The sequence below is a fragment of the Danio rerio genome, chromosome 12 (assembly GCF_049306965.1).
Source record: "Danio rerio strain Tuebingen ecotype United States chromosome 12, GRCz12tu, whole genome shotgun sequence".
NCBI lineage: Eukaryota > Metazoa > Chordata > Actinopteri > Cypriniformes > Danionidae > Danio > Danio rerio.
In genome coordinates, this window is record NC_133187.1 from 14,649,642 (window position 1) to 14,668,348 (window position 18,707).

Here is an 18,707-nt window from a genome sequence, read left to right on the forward strand (position 1 = left end):
TTTAGGCATGTAGACATGGACAAGACGATATGCTGTAGTTCAAACCGAGCATCTGAATGGGGAAGAGAGGTGATTTAAGTGGCTTTGAATGTGGCATGGTTGTTGGTGCCAGAAAGGCTGGTCTAAGTATTTCAGAAGCTGCTGATCTAATGGGATTTTCACGCACAATCTCTAGAGTTTACAGAGAATGGACCGAAAAAAAAAGAGAAAAAAAATTGGCAATTTTTGTGGGTGCAAATGCCTTGTTGATGCCAGAGGTCAAAGGAGAATGTCCAGACTGGTTCGAGCTGATAAAAAGGCAACAGTAACTCAAATAACCACTTGTTACAACTATGCAGAAGAGCATCTCTAAAAATTGAATCTTGAGTCGGATGGGCTACAGCAACAGAAGACCACATCGGGTGCCACTTATGTCAGTTAAGAACCGAAAATTGAGGCTACAATTCGTACAGGCTCACCAAAATTAACCATAAAAAGATTGGTAAAATTTTGGCTGGTCAAATTAGTCTCGTTATCTGCTGCAACATTCGCATAGTACTGTAGGGTCAGAATTTGGCATCAACAGCATGGATCTATCCTGCCTTGTATCAACAGTTCAGGCTGGTGGCGGTGGTGTAAGTGTGTGGGGGATATTTTCTTGGCACACTTTGGGCCCATTAGTACCAATTGAGCATTGTGTCAACGCCACAGCCTACCTGAGTATTGTTGCTGACTATATCCACAACTTTATGACCACAGTGTAATAACACGTTGTGTCATACAGGGCGAATCATGTATGTATATATATATATATATATATATATATATATATATATATATATATATATATATATATATATATATATATATATATATCTCGCAGTGGGTAGCGATGTTGCTTCACAGCTAAAAGAACGCTGGTTCGAGCGTAGGCTGGGTCAGTTGGCATTTCTGTGTGGAGTTTGCATGTACTCTCTGTGTTCACGTGGGTTTAAGTTACCCTCACAAGTCCAAAGACATGCGCTATAGGTAAATTGGGTAAGCTAAATTGTTCATAGTGTGTGTGTGAACGAGAGTGTACAGGTGTGTCCCAGTGATGAGTCGCAAATGGAAGGGCATCTGCTGCGTAAAACACATGCTGGATGAGTTGGCGGTTCATTCCGAAACGAAAAGAAAACGAACACACACACACACACACACACACACATACACACACACACACACACACACACACACACACACACACACATGACATGAAATAAATGACAATGTACTATATTCTTTACTATATATTATATATTATTTATCAACAACTAAGGGTGTTTAAATATGGACATTTTGCTAACGAATAGAGAAAATAGAGTGGACAACTGATATTACTATGTTTTACTACTATAGAACTATTTTAAAAACTGCAGAAAACATCTTGAGACATTCTGTTGATTCTCTAGATTTTTCTAAAAAACTTTTCTAAAACATACATAATTACTTGTGATGTTCCTTTACGGTTTTGGCACCAAACAAAACCCACCAGGTAGATCAACCACTGGAAATAATCCACGATTCATCAATAATCAGATTATTTATTTATTTATTTTTATCGAGTCAATAACGATCTATGTTAAGTTATTTTCAATTCCGTCAATATAACACCACAGCACAAAACACTTTCCTTAACTTAGACCCACTTAATGGCATTATATGTTTAAACAGCAAAGCAGCATTATGTTTGAACAAGACAAATATGTTCAGAGTGTGAATCTGGGTGTCTTCCATGGGTGTGTAAGTGACCTTTTTACTCATGATGAGTAACAACTAACGTTAAGGCAAAACACATAAGTATAATTTCAAGTTAACGTTAATTCTGGAAGATTTATTTTCACTAACAGTATAAGATGATGATAATGATGATATTAAGGTGTCCTAATGGACGCAGCATGGCCCTTTACATGCTTCCAACCCTGTGGGCACATGTATCTGAACAGCATTTCAACTTTAACATGGCACGGCTAAGCAAAGCCAAACCTTACCGGGCAAAACGCTGTTGAGGTCCGCAGCTGTCAAACGTGATTACAGTCCTGTGTGATAAGCTGGCTCGGTGTTTTTCCTCCTATTGTATATCGCCTCCTACTGCCATCTACTGCATCGGAGAGTGTAAATATGTACATACATGACCTTTCCCTCTTCTTTTGACGATATATTATTTTATCCTTTTATTTTTTATGATATATTTTCTTTGAGTTTGCAACAATTGATAACAAAATCAAAAATCACAATTAATAGTCTAGTGTATGTCTATAAAAAAATCTAGATGACTGTTTTAATGCTATAAAATGACGTTTTTGAATCAAAATAAATCATATTCGATTTTTTTATGTTGTGTTGGGATAAATACGCCTGAATAGTTCCCTTTTTTCCAGTCATCTTCATAAATTTGAACATATCTACGCGTACTCTTTACTGATTGCCAGATTTACTTTTCTAAATGTTAAATTTTTTCACAAATGCTTTTATCCAAAGCAATTTACAAATGAGGATATTAAGCACTTCAAATGACCAGGGAAGCATAAATAGGCTCCAATAGTATCTGGATGCAGCCTTGATTATTCAAGCCGAACCTGCAAGTCTTGGTCTTTGTATACAGTATGTCAGACAATGCACTCAATGGAGATAGTGATGTCACTGTGAGGGATAAGGTTAGGTGTACGCATTAAAAAGCATTGCATACAGCTCAGCCTTCAACTTAGGTCTGCATCCACACCTCTTATGTAATTGCTATTGTTGGAGAATAAATGTTGATGCTACAGATGCATCCAACATGTTTCATGTGATATATTAAGAAGTCACCAATCTTGAACTTTGCTTCCTTGTTCTGTCTCCCACTAGTATGAACATGAATGTAAGTCGTCTGACTATTAGAGGTCAACCATGTGTATTATATTTAGACATGGTCCATAAGTTTTGGCTGATGTTTGATGTGTAATCTAATATGTATGTTTGTATATTTATGCTGATGGACTACAACATTTGTACAGTTTGTCATGTTCCTCACAACTAAATGTCATCTGAGTCAACATCATGTGTCCACCAAGATCAAATGTCACTCTCTCCTGAGCAGTTACAATCCAAAGTGGCAAATGTCCACTCAGAAATGTCTTGGAAACTTTCCTTGAATAGAACGGAATGAGAGGGGTGGGCATAAACAAGCTCTGATGTCATATATGAACACAAGGTCTTCATGTTGGTGGGGCTGTCTTTAAATCTGAGCATAGAAGAGGTGATTAAAAACTAAGACAGAGATTTAGGACCACAATCGATCAAACAAGGTACTGTGCAATTTAATAAGCGTTTTAACCATATGTTGTTTACATACATCATAAACTTTTTCCTCAGATTTTATAACTAAGGTTTTTTCTCTTTAAATTATATGCAGAAGCTTTGAAAATTATGACAACAATGTTGTCACTGGTTGCCAGATGTAGAATACTCCAGATAATGAATGTAATGTCACTTACTTTGTCAACTGTGATATTAAAGGGATCTAACTTTACGCTTTCAATAAAGTACTTTTTACATCATTTTTATATGAAAGTCATTAAGCAAAATATTGTTTTGTTAGGGGAGTTGTATGTGTCACTGCTTTAATGACAGAGAACCACATTTGTTCTTTCATGAAATCTGTCAGAACACAATTTGATTCGTTGAAAGGTTATTTCAAAATTTATTTTTACTGTATTTCAAAATCCAATGTAAATCACCACCGAAATTGATCATAATTACAAGTAAATTTGCATCCACTACTTCCAGTATATGCGTTGTTTGAGAAGTTTAAGCCAAAAACTCTTTATGGAATCCCATGCAAAATGTATGGTCAAATATGTATAACCCCACCAGTCCTACACCACCCAAACCACTCCAAGCTGGTATCAAACTGGCATCTTTCCGCATGGAAGTCGGTTGCTCTACCAAGGAGGCTAAAGACCATGGCCTCTGGCATCTGTCGCTATAGCACCTTTAGAGGTCAGAGGAGTGAGGTTTACATGCACAGTAATTACTAGCTGACCTCCATTACTTTAACCCCCCTTAACCTCACTCCCATCCAGGTCACAGCCCCAATGTAACCCTGCTGGTCCTACATCACCCAACCCACACTGAGCTGGTATCGAACCGGCAACCTTCCACATGGGAGTCAGTTGCTCTACCAAGGAGGATAAAGACCATGGCCTCTAATGTCTGTCTCTAGAGTATCATTAGAGGTCAGAGGAGTGAGGTTTACCTGCACAGCACTTACTAGCTGGCCTTCGTTACATATACACACTAGACACTATGATTACAAACAAAACTAACACAAACACATTCATACCTGTTGCAGAAAAGAAATAGAAGAGGAGAATTAGTGACATGTTGTCTAAAGAAAAGTTATTTTTTCTTTGCATTTCCATAGAACAGTGTCTCTGCTGCTTTAAAGGGGTGGCCCAGGGTACATTTGTAAGGTTCGGTTGTGTTAAGATGCAAAGCAATGAGTGCCCATTTACTGCTCATTGTTTACTAACTTTATTGTGTTATCACTTGATCAATGTTAACCCAACTGATTTAATACTAACCTCATTTTAAATATTACATATAATCTCATTTGTATCATATTGCAGTTTCACTGAATTCTAAGAAAATTTTATGGACACTAATCATCTGTGTTCTGGAGTTTCTTGTGAATGTTTAAGGTGAACGGAGTATGGTCCATAACAACTAGCGATGATGTAAATCCTCAAGATGCAAAACCTAACCAAGCAAACCAAATCATCAATTAAACCTTAATTGTTTCTTGGGCAGTGTTATCTATCACTTAACATGATTATACATCAGTTCAGTAATGGATTTGGAGATGTACTTGCATTCTTTGGTGGAGCTATTGATGGAGCAAAGTCTAGTAGTTTAAGTTTGAGGCTCCAAAAGACTGTAGTTGTGTTGACTGGTTTCACGGTGCAACTTAACTTTACTAGACTCTCAAAGTAAAGAAAATAAAGAAGAGTAAAAAGAAGATGGGGTGTTTGAGGCTAGTCTCATCTCATCTTAGGCCGTACTCACACTAGGTACAGTTGCCTTGAAACGGGCAAAAGCACGCTTGTCCCCCCTCCCGTCTCCCCTGACGGCCCGCCACAAATGGGCCTCGGCACGCTTACATCATCGCTGCTGCGCTGTTCAGTAAGAAGCGCTCTCTCACTCAGCAGCACAGTTGAGATTTCTCTAGTTATATCGTTTCAGTCGTTTGTTATGCAGTGACATGCAGTCAAATATTTCGCCAAACAGTCCTTAGGGATGCAGTGACACGCAGTCAGATATTTCGCCAAACAGATCCGCCACTTTTGGCGCTCATAAACAATCATAAAGCTCTCGTGCTGCAGGAATGAGGATGTCTGCTGAAGCCGCGCAGTTGTCGTGCTGTGAGGAGTTTTCGTCTTTAATAAACTACGGCAGTTTGCGTTCACTGAACAGTAAGAATGATTAATAAATCCATATGAAACAGCCCCTTAACAGTCACGTCTCACTTTCAGTTTCGGGCTTTGGCGCGTTTTGCACTCACACACAAGCGTACCATGCCAAAGCCCAAGTGAACCGCGCTCAGGTACACCTCTTCCAACCGGGCCAGGGCCCGCCAAGTGAACCGTGCTTGAGCCCGATTCAGTGCACTCACACTTCTCAAACGATCCAGGAAACGGGCCTGGGCACGGTACGGATGGCATAGTGTGAGTAGGCCCTTAGTCTCTGAGTCCAGCCAGACTGGACCCAGAAAAAAGTCAGCTCTCCTGGAAGCGTAGTAACTCAACTCCTCAACAACTGCATATTTAATTACAATTTTCCTTAAAAATACTACACTTTATGTTATGCTGTAGTATAGAATATTGTAACAAAAAGCATCTTGTATAATTTGATGAAGAAGTATGTGCATGCAAATATCACTTACCACAGTTCTAAAATGCTGAGACAGTTTGAAAATGCTCTTGGAAAGAGGTTGAAAAGTCTCTTAGAGCCTACTCACACTATGCTATCCGAACCATGCCCAGGCCCGTTTTCTGGGTTGTTTGAGAAGTGTGAGTGCTCTGAATCAGGCTCAGGCATGGTTCACTTGGCCGGCCCTGGAAGAGGTGTGCCTGAGCGCGGTTCACTTGGGCTTTGGCGCGGTACGTTTGTGTGTGAGTGCATGAGCGTGTGTGAGTCCGAAACTAATAGCAAGATGTGACTTTTAAAGGACTGTTTAATACAGATTTATAAATTATTCTTACTGTTCAATGAACGCAAACTGTCATAGATTATTAAAGACGCAAACCCCTCACTGCACCACAGCTGCACATTCAGCAAACCTCCTAATCCCTGCAGCATGAGGACTTTGTGATTGTTTGTAAGCGTCAAAAATGGCTTATGTGTTCGGCAAAAAATTTGACTGCGTGTCACTGTATATCGAACGACTACAGTGAAATGATTAAAAAAAATGTCCACTGTGCTGAGCGACAGCCCTAACTAAACAGCGCATCATCGATGACGTAAGCGTGCCCGGGCCTGAATGTAATGTGAGTGCGGGTCGTCGGGGGAGATGGGAGGGGGTTCAAGCTTTTTTTGGCCCGGTTCAAGGCAACTGTACATAGTGTGAGTACTCATATTATGTGACTTTGGTAAAGGTGTAAGAGCCCTGTGTCTTTTGAAATAACCCATCAGAGGTTACAGTATAGGTCAGAGTCAGCTCTTTATCCCTCAAAACACCAAAAACGTAAATAAAATGTATTAACCAATGAGATGTAATTGAATGGTGACACAGTGGCACAGTAGAATACTGTTGCCTCACAGCAAGAAGGTGGCTGGTTCGAGCCTTGGCTGGGTCCGTTGGTAATTCTGTGTGGAGTTTGCATGTTCTCTCAGTGTTTGTGTGGGTTTCCTCCGGGTGCTCTGGTTTCCCCCACAGTCCATAGACATGTGTTACAGGTGAATTGGGTAGGCTAAATTGTCCATTGTGTATGAGTGTGAAGGAGTGCGTGTGGATGTTTCCCAGAGATGGATTGCGGCTGGAAGGGTATCCGATTTGTAAAAATGTGTAAAAATGGATAAGTTGGCAGTTCATTCCGCTTTAGCGACTCCGGATTACTAAAGGGACTAAGCCAAAAAGAAAATGAATGAATTAACTTAATTGAATTAAATATATGAATTTGGTTCACTGAAGCATGTACACATTTATTACACAAACTACTGAAAATAGCTAACTTCCCATAGTCAGTTTGCAGAAGAATTGTGTCCTCCTGAGCTTCACATACACCAGTAAACTCTTGCAGCTCTGTAATTGGCCAAAATGCTAAGTTTGACTTTTCGGTGATCAGCTACTCTTCCCTGTTGATCACTTCTGACCTACTTTCTGCTAAATTTGAATTTTACGATCTGATATTCGGGTTTTGAATTTTAGGTTATTGAATTTGATGTTCTGAATTTCTTAATCTTAAAAACTTGATACTGTATTTTTTATAAACTGCTTATCTGTTTCAGCTTACAACGCAAAAAATCTGCAACTTGAAAATGCGTCTATAAAAAATTTCCTTGAAAAATTCAGTTGTCTTAAATATCAGATGTTCATTAATCAAGTTATGAATTAATCTTCAAATTAAGAAATTTAAATTCAAAACAATTGTAACAACATATAAAAATTTAGATGTTCTAAATTACAATTGTCAATTAATCAAATTAACACAATTCAAATTCAGATTGTTTTGGCATTTTATTAGCTCCATAGTATACCCGCCGGTGATCTACACACACCTCAACTTCTCCACGAATTATGTTCAACATTCTCCAGCCTCCGGTGACTAGACTAGCTCTGCACAAGAAGTTTGGCCAGAGGAGAAATGGTCATGGCCAACAGAGCCTGGTTTATCAAGGTTTTTTTTTTTCCTTGACTTTTGTCAATTGGTGAAGTTTGTTCTTTGCCACTGCTTGCTTGGTTTGGGACTTGTGTAGCTGCACATCTTCAGTGTTTGGACTTTTACCAGTTAAAATGAAAAACTACACTGAACTGAACTAAACTGAACTTCAATTCTGATAACTTTTAAGACAGTTTAAATTTACAAGAACATCTAAGTTAAGCTGCTTTGACACAATATACATTGTAAAAGCGCTACAGAAATAAAGATGAATTGAATTGAAATAAGTGAATTCTAAATCAACAATACATTTTATGAAATACATGCACATGCAAAATAAAAGTGTTTGATTTCAAAATGTTCTCACAGTTTCTTAACAGCTCTTAGGTCAATAAAATAAAAACAGTCTCTGTGCAAAAAACATTTTTTTAAGATTTACCCTGAGTCAGGAAAAAAAATGGATATTACAAAACTCTCCTGGTTCTGTAGGATGAATTATTTTCTTTCTTTTCTAAATGGGTTGGCTCCTCATTAATATATATCAATCTCCAAACAGAAGGAAAAAACCCTGACCTGTTCAAAAGGTCAGAAATGCATGATTACATTTAGTCAAGGATAGCATTACATCAGATAAGTATGTCCACATACCAGTAAATTAACATGTATCGCAAGTAACGTAAAGCTCTACAGGCAATATAGGAGCTATATTACTTTCCTTAAAGCTTGTTTATCTGTTCATAGACTGGTTTGATCTTTTCACAGTGACATATAATGTTTGGTCACATGGGCATGCCTGGCAACTGCTGAAGGTGATAAGGCACACACACACAGGTAGAAGGCGGAGAGAAGAGAGTTAGGTTGATAACTCAGGTTGACAGAGGTTAGGAACTAACTCGTTTTCTAACTGGACCTCTTTGCATTCATCAAGGTAATCATGACTTAGTGCATCTGCTATATGCATTTTCTTGTCTGCCTTGTAGCTAACTCTTAGGTTACCTTTGTACTCTAGTAACATCCTATACAGCCTCAGAGGTGTTTTATGCTTCTTAAAGTTACTTTCAAGTGGTTTGTGGTCGCTTTCCACCATTACTTCTCTGCCATATAAATGTTGGTGGAAATTTTCACATCTGTAAACAATCGCAAGTAGTTCCTTCTTGATTTGAGCATGTTGATGTTGGCAATCAGTGAGTGCTCTTTATCCATTCTCTATTTGTCTCTAGTCTTGTAGCAAAACTGCACCCATGCCCTAAGAGCTTGCATCCCATAACGGCATTAAAGGTTTGTTGACATTGTAGAATTTGAGTGTTGGAGCACTCGTTGTTAGAGTTTTCAGTTTCTGAAAACTTTTCTCTTGGTCGCTTACCTGCCTGAGGGGAACACTTACGTCTGACAGACTGGGAATTAACTTGTGTGGTTATGTATTGCAACATTCGCAAAAATCTGAACCACAGTTCTCGCTTTCTCTTCATCAGTTTTCAGTCTTTCTGCTGCAAGTACATTTCCAATTTACAGGTACTTGATTTGCAATGCTCTGATCTGAGGTTTATTTTTGTTTAACGTGAGGCTGTACTCTTATGCCCTTTGGAGGAGTTTTTTTTCTTTCTACTGTAAGTAGAAAATTAGTGTTCATGTTGAATTGCCTTGTTTAAATCTTGTGGGTCCTTTTGCATATTTTGTCACAATGCTACTCACCTAGTCAGTTGGCTCTGTTTGTTTTTTGATTCCATTCATGTCTTCTATTCAGTGCAGTTCAAGTTTTTTTTTTCAGCGGAACTGGGACTCTTCATGGAGCATGTACAACAGGCTTTGCTAATGGATCTACATTAATTTGATGATATCCTGGCATGCTTCAAAATATTTTAGAATGTCATCCTCAGGAGAGACATTATGTCTCTATAATGAGACATCTGGTGTCCAGAGTAAGTAATTAACTTGCAGATGGATTTTAAGAGCTTCTCTTTTATTCATTAGTTTTCTTTTCGACTTAGTTCCTTTATTAATTCAGGGTTGCCACAGCTGAATGAACCGCCAACTTATCCAGCATATGTTTTTACGCAGCAGATGCCCTTCCAGCTGAAACCCATCTCTGGGGAACATCCATACACACTCATTCACACTCATACACTACGGACAATTTAGCCTACCCAATTCACCTGTACCGCATGTCTTTGGACTGTGGGAGAAACCGGAGCACCCGAAGGAAATCCACGCAAACGCAGGGAGAACATGCAAACTCCACACAGAAACGCCAACTGACCCAGCCGAGGCTCAAACTAGCAACCTTTTTGCTGTGAGGCGACAGCACTACCTACTGCGCCACTGCATAGCCCTTCTCTTTTATTTCAAGTGAATTGAATGTTTTCAACAAGAGAACATTACATTTTGCACCTGTATCCAACTTAAATTTAACTTGCTTGTCTCTAATTTTCAACAATTCAGGCCAGTGTTTGTGACCTTTTTGTGTTGTATGGTAGGAGGATTAATATATTTCTGCTTGTTTATCTGAACTTATTATTATTTCATTACATTCCTGTGTTTGTGTTTGCTCAGTCCTGCGCATCTTTTTTAAATGTTTTTGAGAATTTCTGTACATTTTTTGCTAAATAATTCACACACATATATACGTGTATGTGTCTGTGTGTGTGTGTGTTTTTTATATTAATACATGCATACATACATACATACACACACACACACACATATATATATATATATATATATATATATATATATATATATATATATATAAATATATATATATATATATATATATATATATATATATATATATATATATATATATATATATATATATATATATATACACACACACACACACACACACACACACACACACACAAAAGCTTTAAAAAATGCACTTTGGACCACCCCTTTAAAGGATTCTGGTTTAGCATTTGTCCCATCGTGGTGCGAAGCTTCAGGTCTCAGGGGGTCACTAGTGGGTCGTAAGACTAGCCCTCCATGCAGAGACTGATCTGTCACTGGGGTCTTTGCTGTAATCTGTCTCACAGGAATTTGTGGATTTTTAAATATATTTATTTATTTATTTTATTTATGCAGGAATTTATAGATTTACTAATTTATTTGAATATTTGCGTATTTATTTATTTATTTATTCATTGTTTTTGCAAGTATGGAGAACAAAACCTGCAAAACAATAAATAAATAAAAAATGCAAACTTATTAATAAATAAGTAAATAAATCCACAAATTCTTCCATAAATAAAATAATGAGTAGATAAATACGCAAATAAATGAATACATTTTTAAAAAATCCACAATTTCCTGCATATATATATATATATATATATATATATATATATATATATATATATATATATATATATATATATATATATATATATATATATATATATATTAGTCCCACGGCACACCACCAACAATTACTTTTTATAATGAATTTAAAGTTTTCATTATGACTACAATGAATTATTTTTAATTGTTGTAAAACCTTTTTCACAAACTTGATAACAATCACAGAAAAAAAAATGTCCCTGACTGTCACTGCCACTGACAAATGGGAAGGGGGATGGGCGAAAAGAAGGGGGGGGGGGGGGGGTGACAGCATGACGCCACTGATTAATGCTATTTTGTTTTAGTATTGAGTGGTTTTTTTTTCTGTTATCTGTAGGTTTATACCAGAATTACTGTGAATACAGGGAGAAACTATGACTGAGAATGGGTGTGAGTATCATGAGAGAGTGTTGACGGTGGACACTATGAACCCAAACATTAAGCGATTGGAATATGCTGTACGGGGTCCCATAGTCCAGAGAGCAGTTCAGATCGATAAAGAACTCAAGATGGTGAGTATCAGCTTACGTACAAATACATTTATTGAAGTTGTATAGACTCAAAAACAGTGGGAAGTAATCAAATGATGTTTAAATAGTACATTTTAAAAGTTGATGAAACGCAGGTTTAGGTGTTTGTAAATATTATTTGTAATTAATCACAGAAATTTTCACAGTCATTGTTTTTTAACCAACTTCGGATTTGTATTTCTTTTTTTCTCCCAAAATAAAACATTTTTCAACTTTTTCAAATGCATGTGATCAGCCACAAATATGCATTTTTATTGGCAAACATAGGGTTTCCTCTGATGTAGGCTGTTTGTAAATCTGGCCCTATGTTTCACATTTTTGTTTCATATAGAAAGCTAACATCTTACGAGTTATGTTTGTTGGCTATCCACGGCCAGCTTTTTACAGATGACAATGTCTTATCTACTGCAAACACACATTCTCTGCACGACTTCACTTGCTTCTTACATTTTGTATATAGTTTACGCATACATATCTCAAGTGATTATTAAAACAAAACCCTTAACGCTGTGTTAAAAATAGAATATGTTTTATTTTAAAATATGGAACAATTATAATGCAATGTCATACTGTTTAGCATGTAACTTTTAAATGACTTGAAAAAAAAACATGAAAAACATTTAGATCATTAGTCTTATCTTCCGAACTATTTAATACACATCAGTGACATACAGTACACAGCATAAATCAAACATATTCTTCCATTTCTCTTCATGTGTACAGTGAAACCACTTGGAAGAGAATTGTCAGAAGAGGTTTGCACAATAGTGGACAAGTTACAAGAGCACTAATCATGGCAGAAAAAAAAGTTTAAAAATTTTTTAATAAAATAAACTTTTGACAAGTTGTCTGAAATAATCATAACCTTTCATTTTAAAATGCAATCTAAATATGAGTAATTTTTACAGCACTCAACCTGCAGTTGTAAAATGAATAATTGCTGTTTACACAAAATGTCATATGTCCATGATGTTAGGAATTCATAGATGTAATGCAAACTCACGATGCAGATGATGGCACCCTTATTTTATAGAAATTGCTGACATTTTTAAAATTCTTAAGAAAATACAAAATATATTTGAATACAAATTTTGCCATCTACTTACCAATTGTAATATCATTAATTAAGGAATGATGTATAATGGGACATTGACCTATTAGAAACACAACGCAATGCTGAAGTAATGCCTAAGGACTTGTTATTGGTAAAATAGTGTAAAATAAAATAAAGCATAGAAAATGTATTAGACATATAGATGTAATCATACATTTAGATGTAACTTGACAAAGTAAAAGCAAATAATGGGTAATAAATTACACTAGTCTTTTCATTGTATATCCCACTGCTCTTACACAAAGTACAAAAGTTGAATATGCCTTTTACTCATAAATTTAAATGGAATGATACACCTCAGGTGGCCTTCATTCTTCTTATACTACTCTTACCAATTTGTTCAAATTGTTACCACATTTTTTCACATCATTCAGATGTTGTATTGTAAGACATTTGTTGGGATTGTGTCTTCAAACAGCCTGTTGTTTTAATTTTATTTTTTGTAAACTCTGAAATAGCTGAAATCATTATAGTGAGATGTCGAATAAAAACATGGTATTTGTGACACTTATTTGCTAACACCCTGCATTGTGTTTTGCTATATAAAAATGTCTTAAAAATAAAATAAAAAAATAATAAATATTAGGGTGGCACGGTGGCTCAGTGGTTAGCACGGTCTCCTCACAGCAATAAGGTTGCTGTTTCGAGTCCTGGCTGGACCAGTTGGCATTTCTGTGTGGAGTTTGCGTGTACCTGTGTTGGCGTGGGTTTCCTGTGGGTGCTTCGGTTTCCCCCACAGTCCAAAGACATGAACTATAAGTGAATTGGATGGATTAAATTGTCTGTGTGTCTGTGTGTGTGTGTGTGTGTGTGTGTGTGTGTGTGTGTGTGTGTGTGTGTGTGTGTGTGTGTGTGTGTGTGTGTGTGTGTGTGTGTGTGTGTGTGTGTGTGTGAATGTTATTGTGTATGGAGGTTTCCCAGTACTGGGTTGCAGCTGGAAGGGCATCTGCTGTGTAAAACAAATGCTGAATAAGTTGGTGGTTTACTCTACTGTGGCAACCCCTGATAAATAGGGGACTAAACCAAAGGAAAATGAATGGATAACAAATATTTATAATTTTTTATAATATTATCATTATTATAATCTAAAATGCAATATACAAAGTAAGATAACTTATTATTAATTTATAGAAAAGTTTTTAAATTATATTCTGCATTCTCTCTCTTGTTTCTTTGTCTCCTCTCTTTTTCTTTCTTCCATTCCCGCTGTCTTTGTGCTAAATCAACATAGGGCATAAAAAAACCATTTACAGAAGTCATTAAAGCCAACATCGGTGACTGCCATGCAATGGGCCAGAAACCCATTACCTTCTTCAGACAGGTGTGTTTTTGAGCTATTGTGCATGTCTTGCTATTTTCTGAGCAGTAGTGTTTGTACATACAGTGTGTATGCTTTATATATTTGTCAGGTGTTGGCATTGTGCTCTTATCCAGATCTTCTTGAAGACAACAAATTTCCAGAAGATGCCAAAAGTAGAGCACAGCGCATTCTAAAAGCTTGTGGTGGAGGAAGCCTTGGTACTGGAAAATGTTTTAATTAGATTTACATTACTAAGTAAACATGTATTTAAAAAAAAAAAAAAAATTTTATATATATATATATATATATATATATATATATATATATATATATATATATATATATGTATATGTATATGTATATGTATATATATATATATATATATATATATATATATATATATATATATATATATATATATATATATATATATATATATATATATGTGTGTGTGTGTGTGTGTGTGTGTGTGTGTGTGTGTGTGTGTGTGTGTGTGTGTGTGTATGGGTACATACATATACACTTGTTTTTCTTCTTGCAGTGGAAGTTAAATGGTCCCATCAAACATTCTTCAAAAAGTCTTCTTTTTTTTATTAGGTAGTTGTTTGATTAAACATTACAATTCATTACAATCACAACTAAAACTTTAATTGGAATACTAAACAATAAAGTGAAAGCTAAACTTTTAGTCTTAACTTATATAATCTTAATCCAATTAAGTTATAGTTGTTTAACTTAATAATTTCAGTGTGTGTGCTTAAACCATGAACCTCTTGTTTGACCCAATTGGGAAACAATACAGATTTGGGAATAATAGAAAAAAGGCTAAATAATGATTTAAAAAAAAATAATAACATATTGATTTAATTACTTGTTTGTATATCTTTAAGTGTGTAAAAGCAGTTATGATTCAGATGTATTTACTTAATGTTAACTTATTTGAAATACCAAACAGGACTCCTGTAATGTACAAGACTCTGCAGCTGCAAAATTGGTGCGACTACAAGTTAGACCATTTTCTGTCCAGACCAGATTTTTGTGTTTGTTTTTTGTTTGTTAAACTTTTCATTTATTGATCTACTTGTTTTGTTATTTCCATTTCCATCAGGTATTACCATAAGATTGTCATTATCTAGATGATTTATATATCTTCCTTCTATATCACTTCCTACTCTGGAATTTATTTTAATTTTCTTTGCATATTACACATGGGTTATACCGATAAACAATAATCCAACATCTCATCATAATGAACATGCACTGTATTGATATGGTGGGTACTTCAAAAAAAACATGGGTAATTGTTTATTTGAATTTTAAGAATACTCACATTGTTTTTACAGTGATGTTCATCACAGCGCCAAATACTTGGGAGACTTAATTATTTTGCTTAATAGCTAAAATATTCACATTTTCACATTTTAATCCGATCAATAATACATGTTAAATGCATTTTTTCTCATAATTTATAGGGTTGTTGTATATAACTGTGCAGTGGGACCTAATTTTAAACTCTAACTAAAGGAGACCTTTTAAAGTTACTATTAAAATATTTAGATTGTGTTTAATAATAAGTTAAAAAGTGTTTAAGTTTAGCCATTTTTTTCCCCCTGATCTTTCAGGTGCTTACAGTACTAGTCAGGGAATTGAAATGATTCGACAGGATGTTGCACGCTACATTGAACGACGTGATGGAGGAATTGCATGTGATCCTGACAACATTTATCTCTCAACAGGAGCCAGTGATGCAATTGTGGTAAGCAAATATAACAAATATACAAAATAAATAAATAAATAAAAAAAAGACTAAGCTTAATGTTAAATAGGATTCACTTTGTCAATGGCTCATTTTATAGTGTAACATTGATTACTATACTAACCTTTTAATAATCAATCTTGTGTGTTTAATAGTTTAAGGACAACTTTGATGAAAGCTTGTGATCCACTTAAAATATTGATTACAGTATTTATAAATATTTTTTACATAATAACAGCTATAGTTAAATGCACCAGCAAATACACAGATGACCCAACACCAATACTTTGGCCATACACTGGCCACCCACTGAAGCTAAGCAGGGCTGCGTCCAATCAGTACCTGGGTGAGAAAACACATGGGAAAGCTATGTTGCTGCCAGAAGTGGTGTTGGTTAACCAGCCGGGGGCGCTCAACCTGTGGTCTATTCAATTATGTTCATTTCTTATGTTATGTTTATTTCTGTAGTTTTACAATGTAGATTGTGTCAAAGCTGCTGTACAGAAATGATTATAGTAGGTTGAAACCATGTCAGTTCAGTTTTCAGTGTGAAGTTCAGTTTAGATCAGTTAAGTGGGGTTTAATGTTCACTGCTAGGGTTTAAACACTTTTAATCTATGCATTTACTAAACTATCGATGCACAGCTGCACAAGTCCCGAACCATGCAAGCCAGCCGCGACAGCAGCGAGAAAAAAACCTCACGGAGTTTTCACTTAAGTGAAGAACTTAAAAAACCTTGAGAGAAACCAGGCTCAGTTTGGCACAACCGTTTCTCCAATGGCCAAACGTCTTGTGCAGAACTGCAGTTTAGGTGCCGGAGACTGGAAAGCCGGAGAAGCTGCAGGTGGGAGTAGTCACCAGCTGGTGTACAGGCTGGCCCTTCATGATCAATGCGAGGACTCGTCTGTCACTGACCGAGGTCCTGGCTCTATGTGGTTACTAAAAATCCCAGGATGTCTTTCAAATAAAAAAAAGAGAGTAACCCCAGCATCCTGGTCAAATTTGCCCAGTGGCCTCTGTCCAACATAGCCTCCTAATCATTCCCATATCACAATTGGCTTCATCACTCGGTCTCCTCTATGCCGATCAGCTGGTATATGGTGTGCAGCCTGGCACAATATGCCGTCACGTCATCCAAGTCGATGCTGCATAGTGGTGGTGGATGAGGAGATTCCCCCTAAAAATGTGGAGTGCTTTGAGTGTCCCGAAAAGCGCCATATAAGTATAAGGAATTATTATTGTCATTATTAATATTATCATTATTATATACTCTGTCTAGACTCATATACAAAGTCCTGATTACGGATGTCCAACCATTTATCTAGGACTATCCATATCTTGACAGATGTCTTAAGACTGATTCCTAACAAGGCTCCAGTGATCCAGTGACCTACTCAGACCTGCAGCTTCTCCACAACAGACTTTTATCATTCTGAGGATCAGCTGTGTGAAAAACTCAGATACAGGTGCTGGGACAAATTCAAAAACAATGGTGACTGCATTTTTATTGATGTTCAGGGGCAGTGATCAACAGTTTAAGGGCCAGAAAGTCAATGAAATTTGAGGCAAGAGAGAAAGCAAAACTTGAAGCTGAAGCTTGAGGCTGAAGAGTCAACATACCGTGATGCCTTAGAGCCAACGAAGCTTGTGCTCCTTTTTTTATCATGTGATTGCTTTGTTCTGTTTACCCGCCCATTTGTCAGTTTCCACCAGTGTCTAACCCCTGTGTCCAATCAGTTAATCATGTCCTGTGTATTAAAGTCCTGAGTTTTTAGTCCAGCAACCTGTATTATACGTCTTCCTGAGCTGTCTTCCTGTGTGTTCCTGCGAGCAATTCCAGTGTTCCTTGTATTTATTTACAAACTGAACACTCACGTGTTTTCAACATTCCTGCGATTCCAGTGCATTTATGAGTGTGAAGACAGAATACCAGACCAAAACAGTTAAGTGTTGAGTGTTTTCTTTTATGGTCTTTTTGCCCCTCAGTGTTTCTTTTCCCCTCCCTTCGTGTTCATTTCCTATGGACCCCACCCACTTCCCTGAATTCCTTCTCCTCCTGCTGGAGCAGGAGGAGGAAAGCCTTGAGGACCATACGAGACAGTCTCTGCTTCTAGTGAACATCACCTGCTACCAGGATGACATGCTCTGTGGATTCTACAACGCAAGCCTGAATAACGCCTGCAGAGCACGGTTGTCCGAAGATGGTTCACAAGGCACTTACACCGCATATGTGGAGTGGACACTCCAGACCCAGTGATTAGCCAAATACCACCCTACAGCGAGGAGCGCCTGCCTGAGCCAACCGTAGACAGAGAGCTACCCCCAGTAAATGAGCCATTGCCAGCGAAATCGACAGAGAGGAAAACCACCGTGTGTGTGTGAGCCAGCTACATTGCTGAATGTGGAAGTCCTAGTGGAGATTGAGGATCCGAGTAAGAGTCTTGACCATGCACCCACCCAATACTGAAGGTAAGTTGCTACTGGATACTGGGAGTTTACTTGTTGATTTCTGGAGTGAAGTTATCCCCATTTCAAGCCCGCTGTTTCTAAACAGCATTATCCCCATTTCTAACACACTGTTCCCAGACAGCATTATCCCCATTTCAAACCTACTCTCCCCAGACAGCAAGAAACCAGCCCAAGTCCGCTGTTAACACACAGTGTTATCCTAGCTTCAAGTCCGCTGCTCCCAGACAGCATTATCTCTGCTCCAAACCTGCTGTTCCCAGACAGTAAGAGTCCTGCTTCAAGCCCGCTGTTTCCAGACAGGACTATCCCCATTCATTTTCCATG

At 37.1% G+C, this 18,707-nt stretch overlaps 2 protein-coding genes across 19 annotated transcripts in view; one reads left to right on the top strand and one right to left on the bottom strand.

Moving 5' to 3' along the window:
* Nucleotides 1-2,063, bottom strand: part of aclyb (ATP citrate lyase b) — a 157,850-nt gene extending 155,787 nt beyond the window's left edge. For all 10 annotated transcript variants that reach the window (XR_012387883.1, XM_073918299.1, XM_073918302.1 and 7 more), the window contains exon 1: nt 2,010-2,063. The gene's annotated coding sequence lies outside the window, so the exon portion shown is untranslated. The remainder of the gene's footprint in view (nt 1-2,009) is intronic.
* Nucleotides 2,064-3,227: 1,164 nt separating this feature from the next.
* si:ch211-217a12.1 overlaps nt 3,228-18,707 on the top strand; it is a 56,370-nt gene continuing 40,890 nt past the window's right edge. For 6 of the 9 annotated variants that reach the window (XR_012387887.1, XR_012387884.1, XR_012387886.1 and 3 more), the window contains exons 1-5: nt 3,228-3,305; nt 11,551-11,725; nt 14,089-14,178; nt 14,267-14,375; nt 15,780-15,913. Coding sequence is in view for 4 of the 9 variants with exons in the window: in XM_001919861.8 (XP_001919896.1) it covers nt 11,588-11,725; nt 14,089-14,178; nt 14,267-14,375; nt 15,780-15,913 (471 nt within the window). In the remaining 5 variants the exon portion in view is untranslated. Of the gene's footprint in view, nt 3,306-8,717; nt 8,806-11,550; nt 11,726-14,088; nt 14,179-14,266; nt 14,376-15,779; nt 15,914-18,707 lie in introns of those variants that run through there. The other 3 variants (XM_073918311.1, XM_073918310.1, XM_073918312.1) reach the window with 3 other exon arrangements.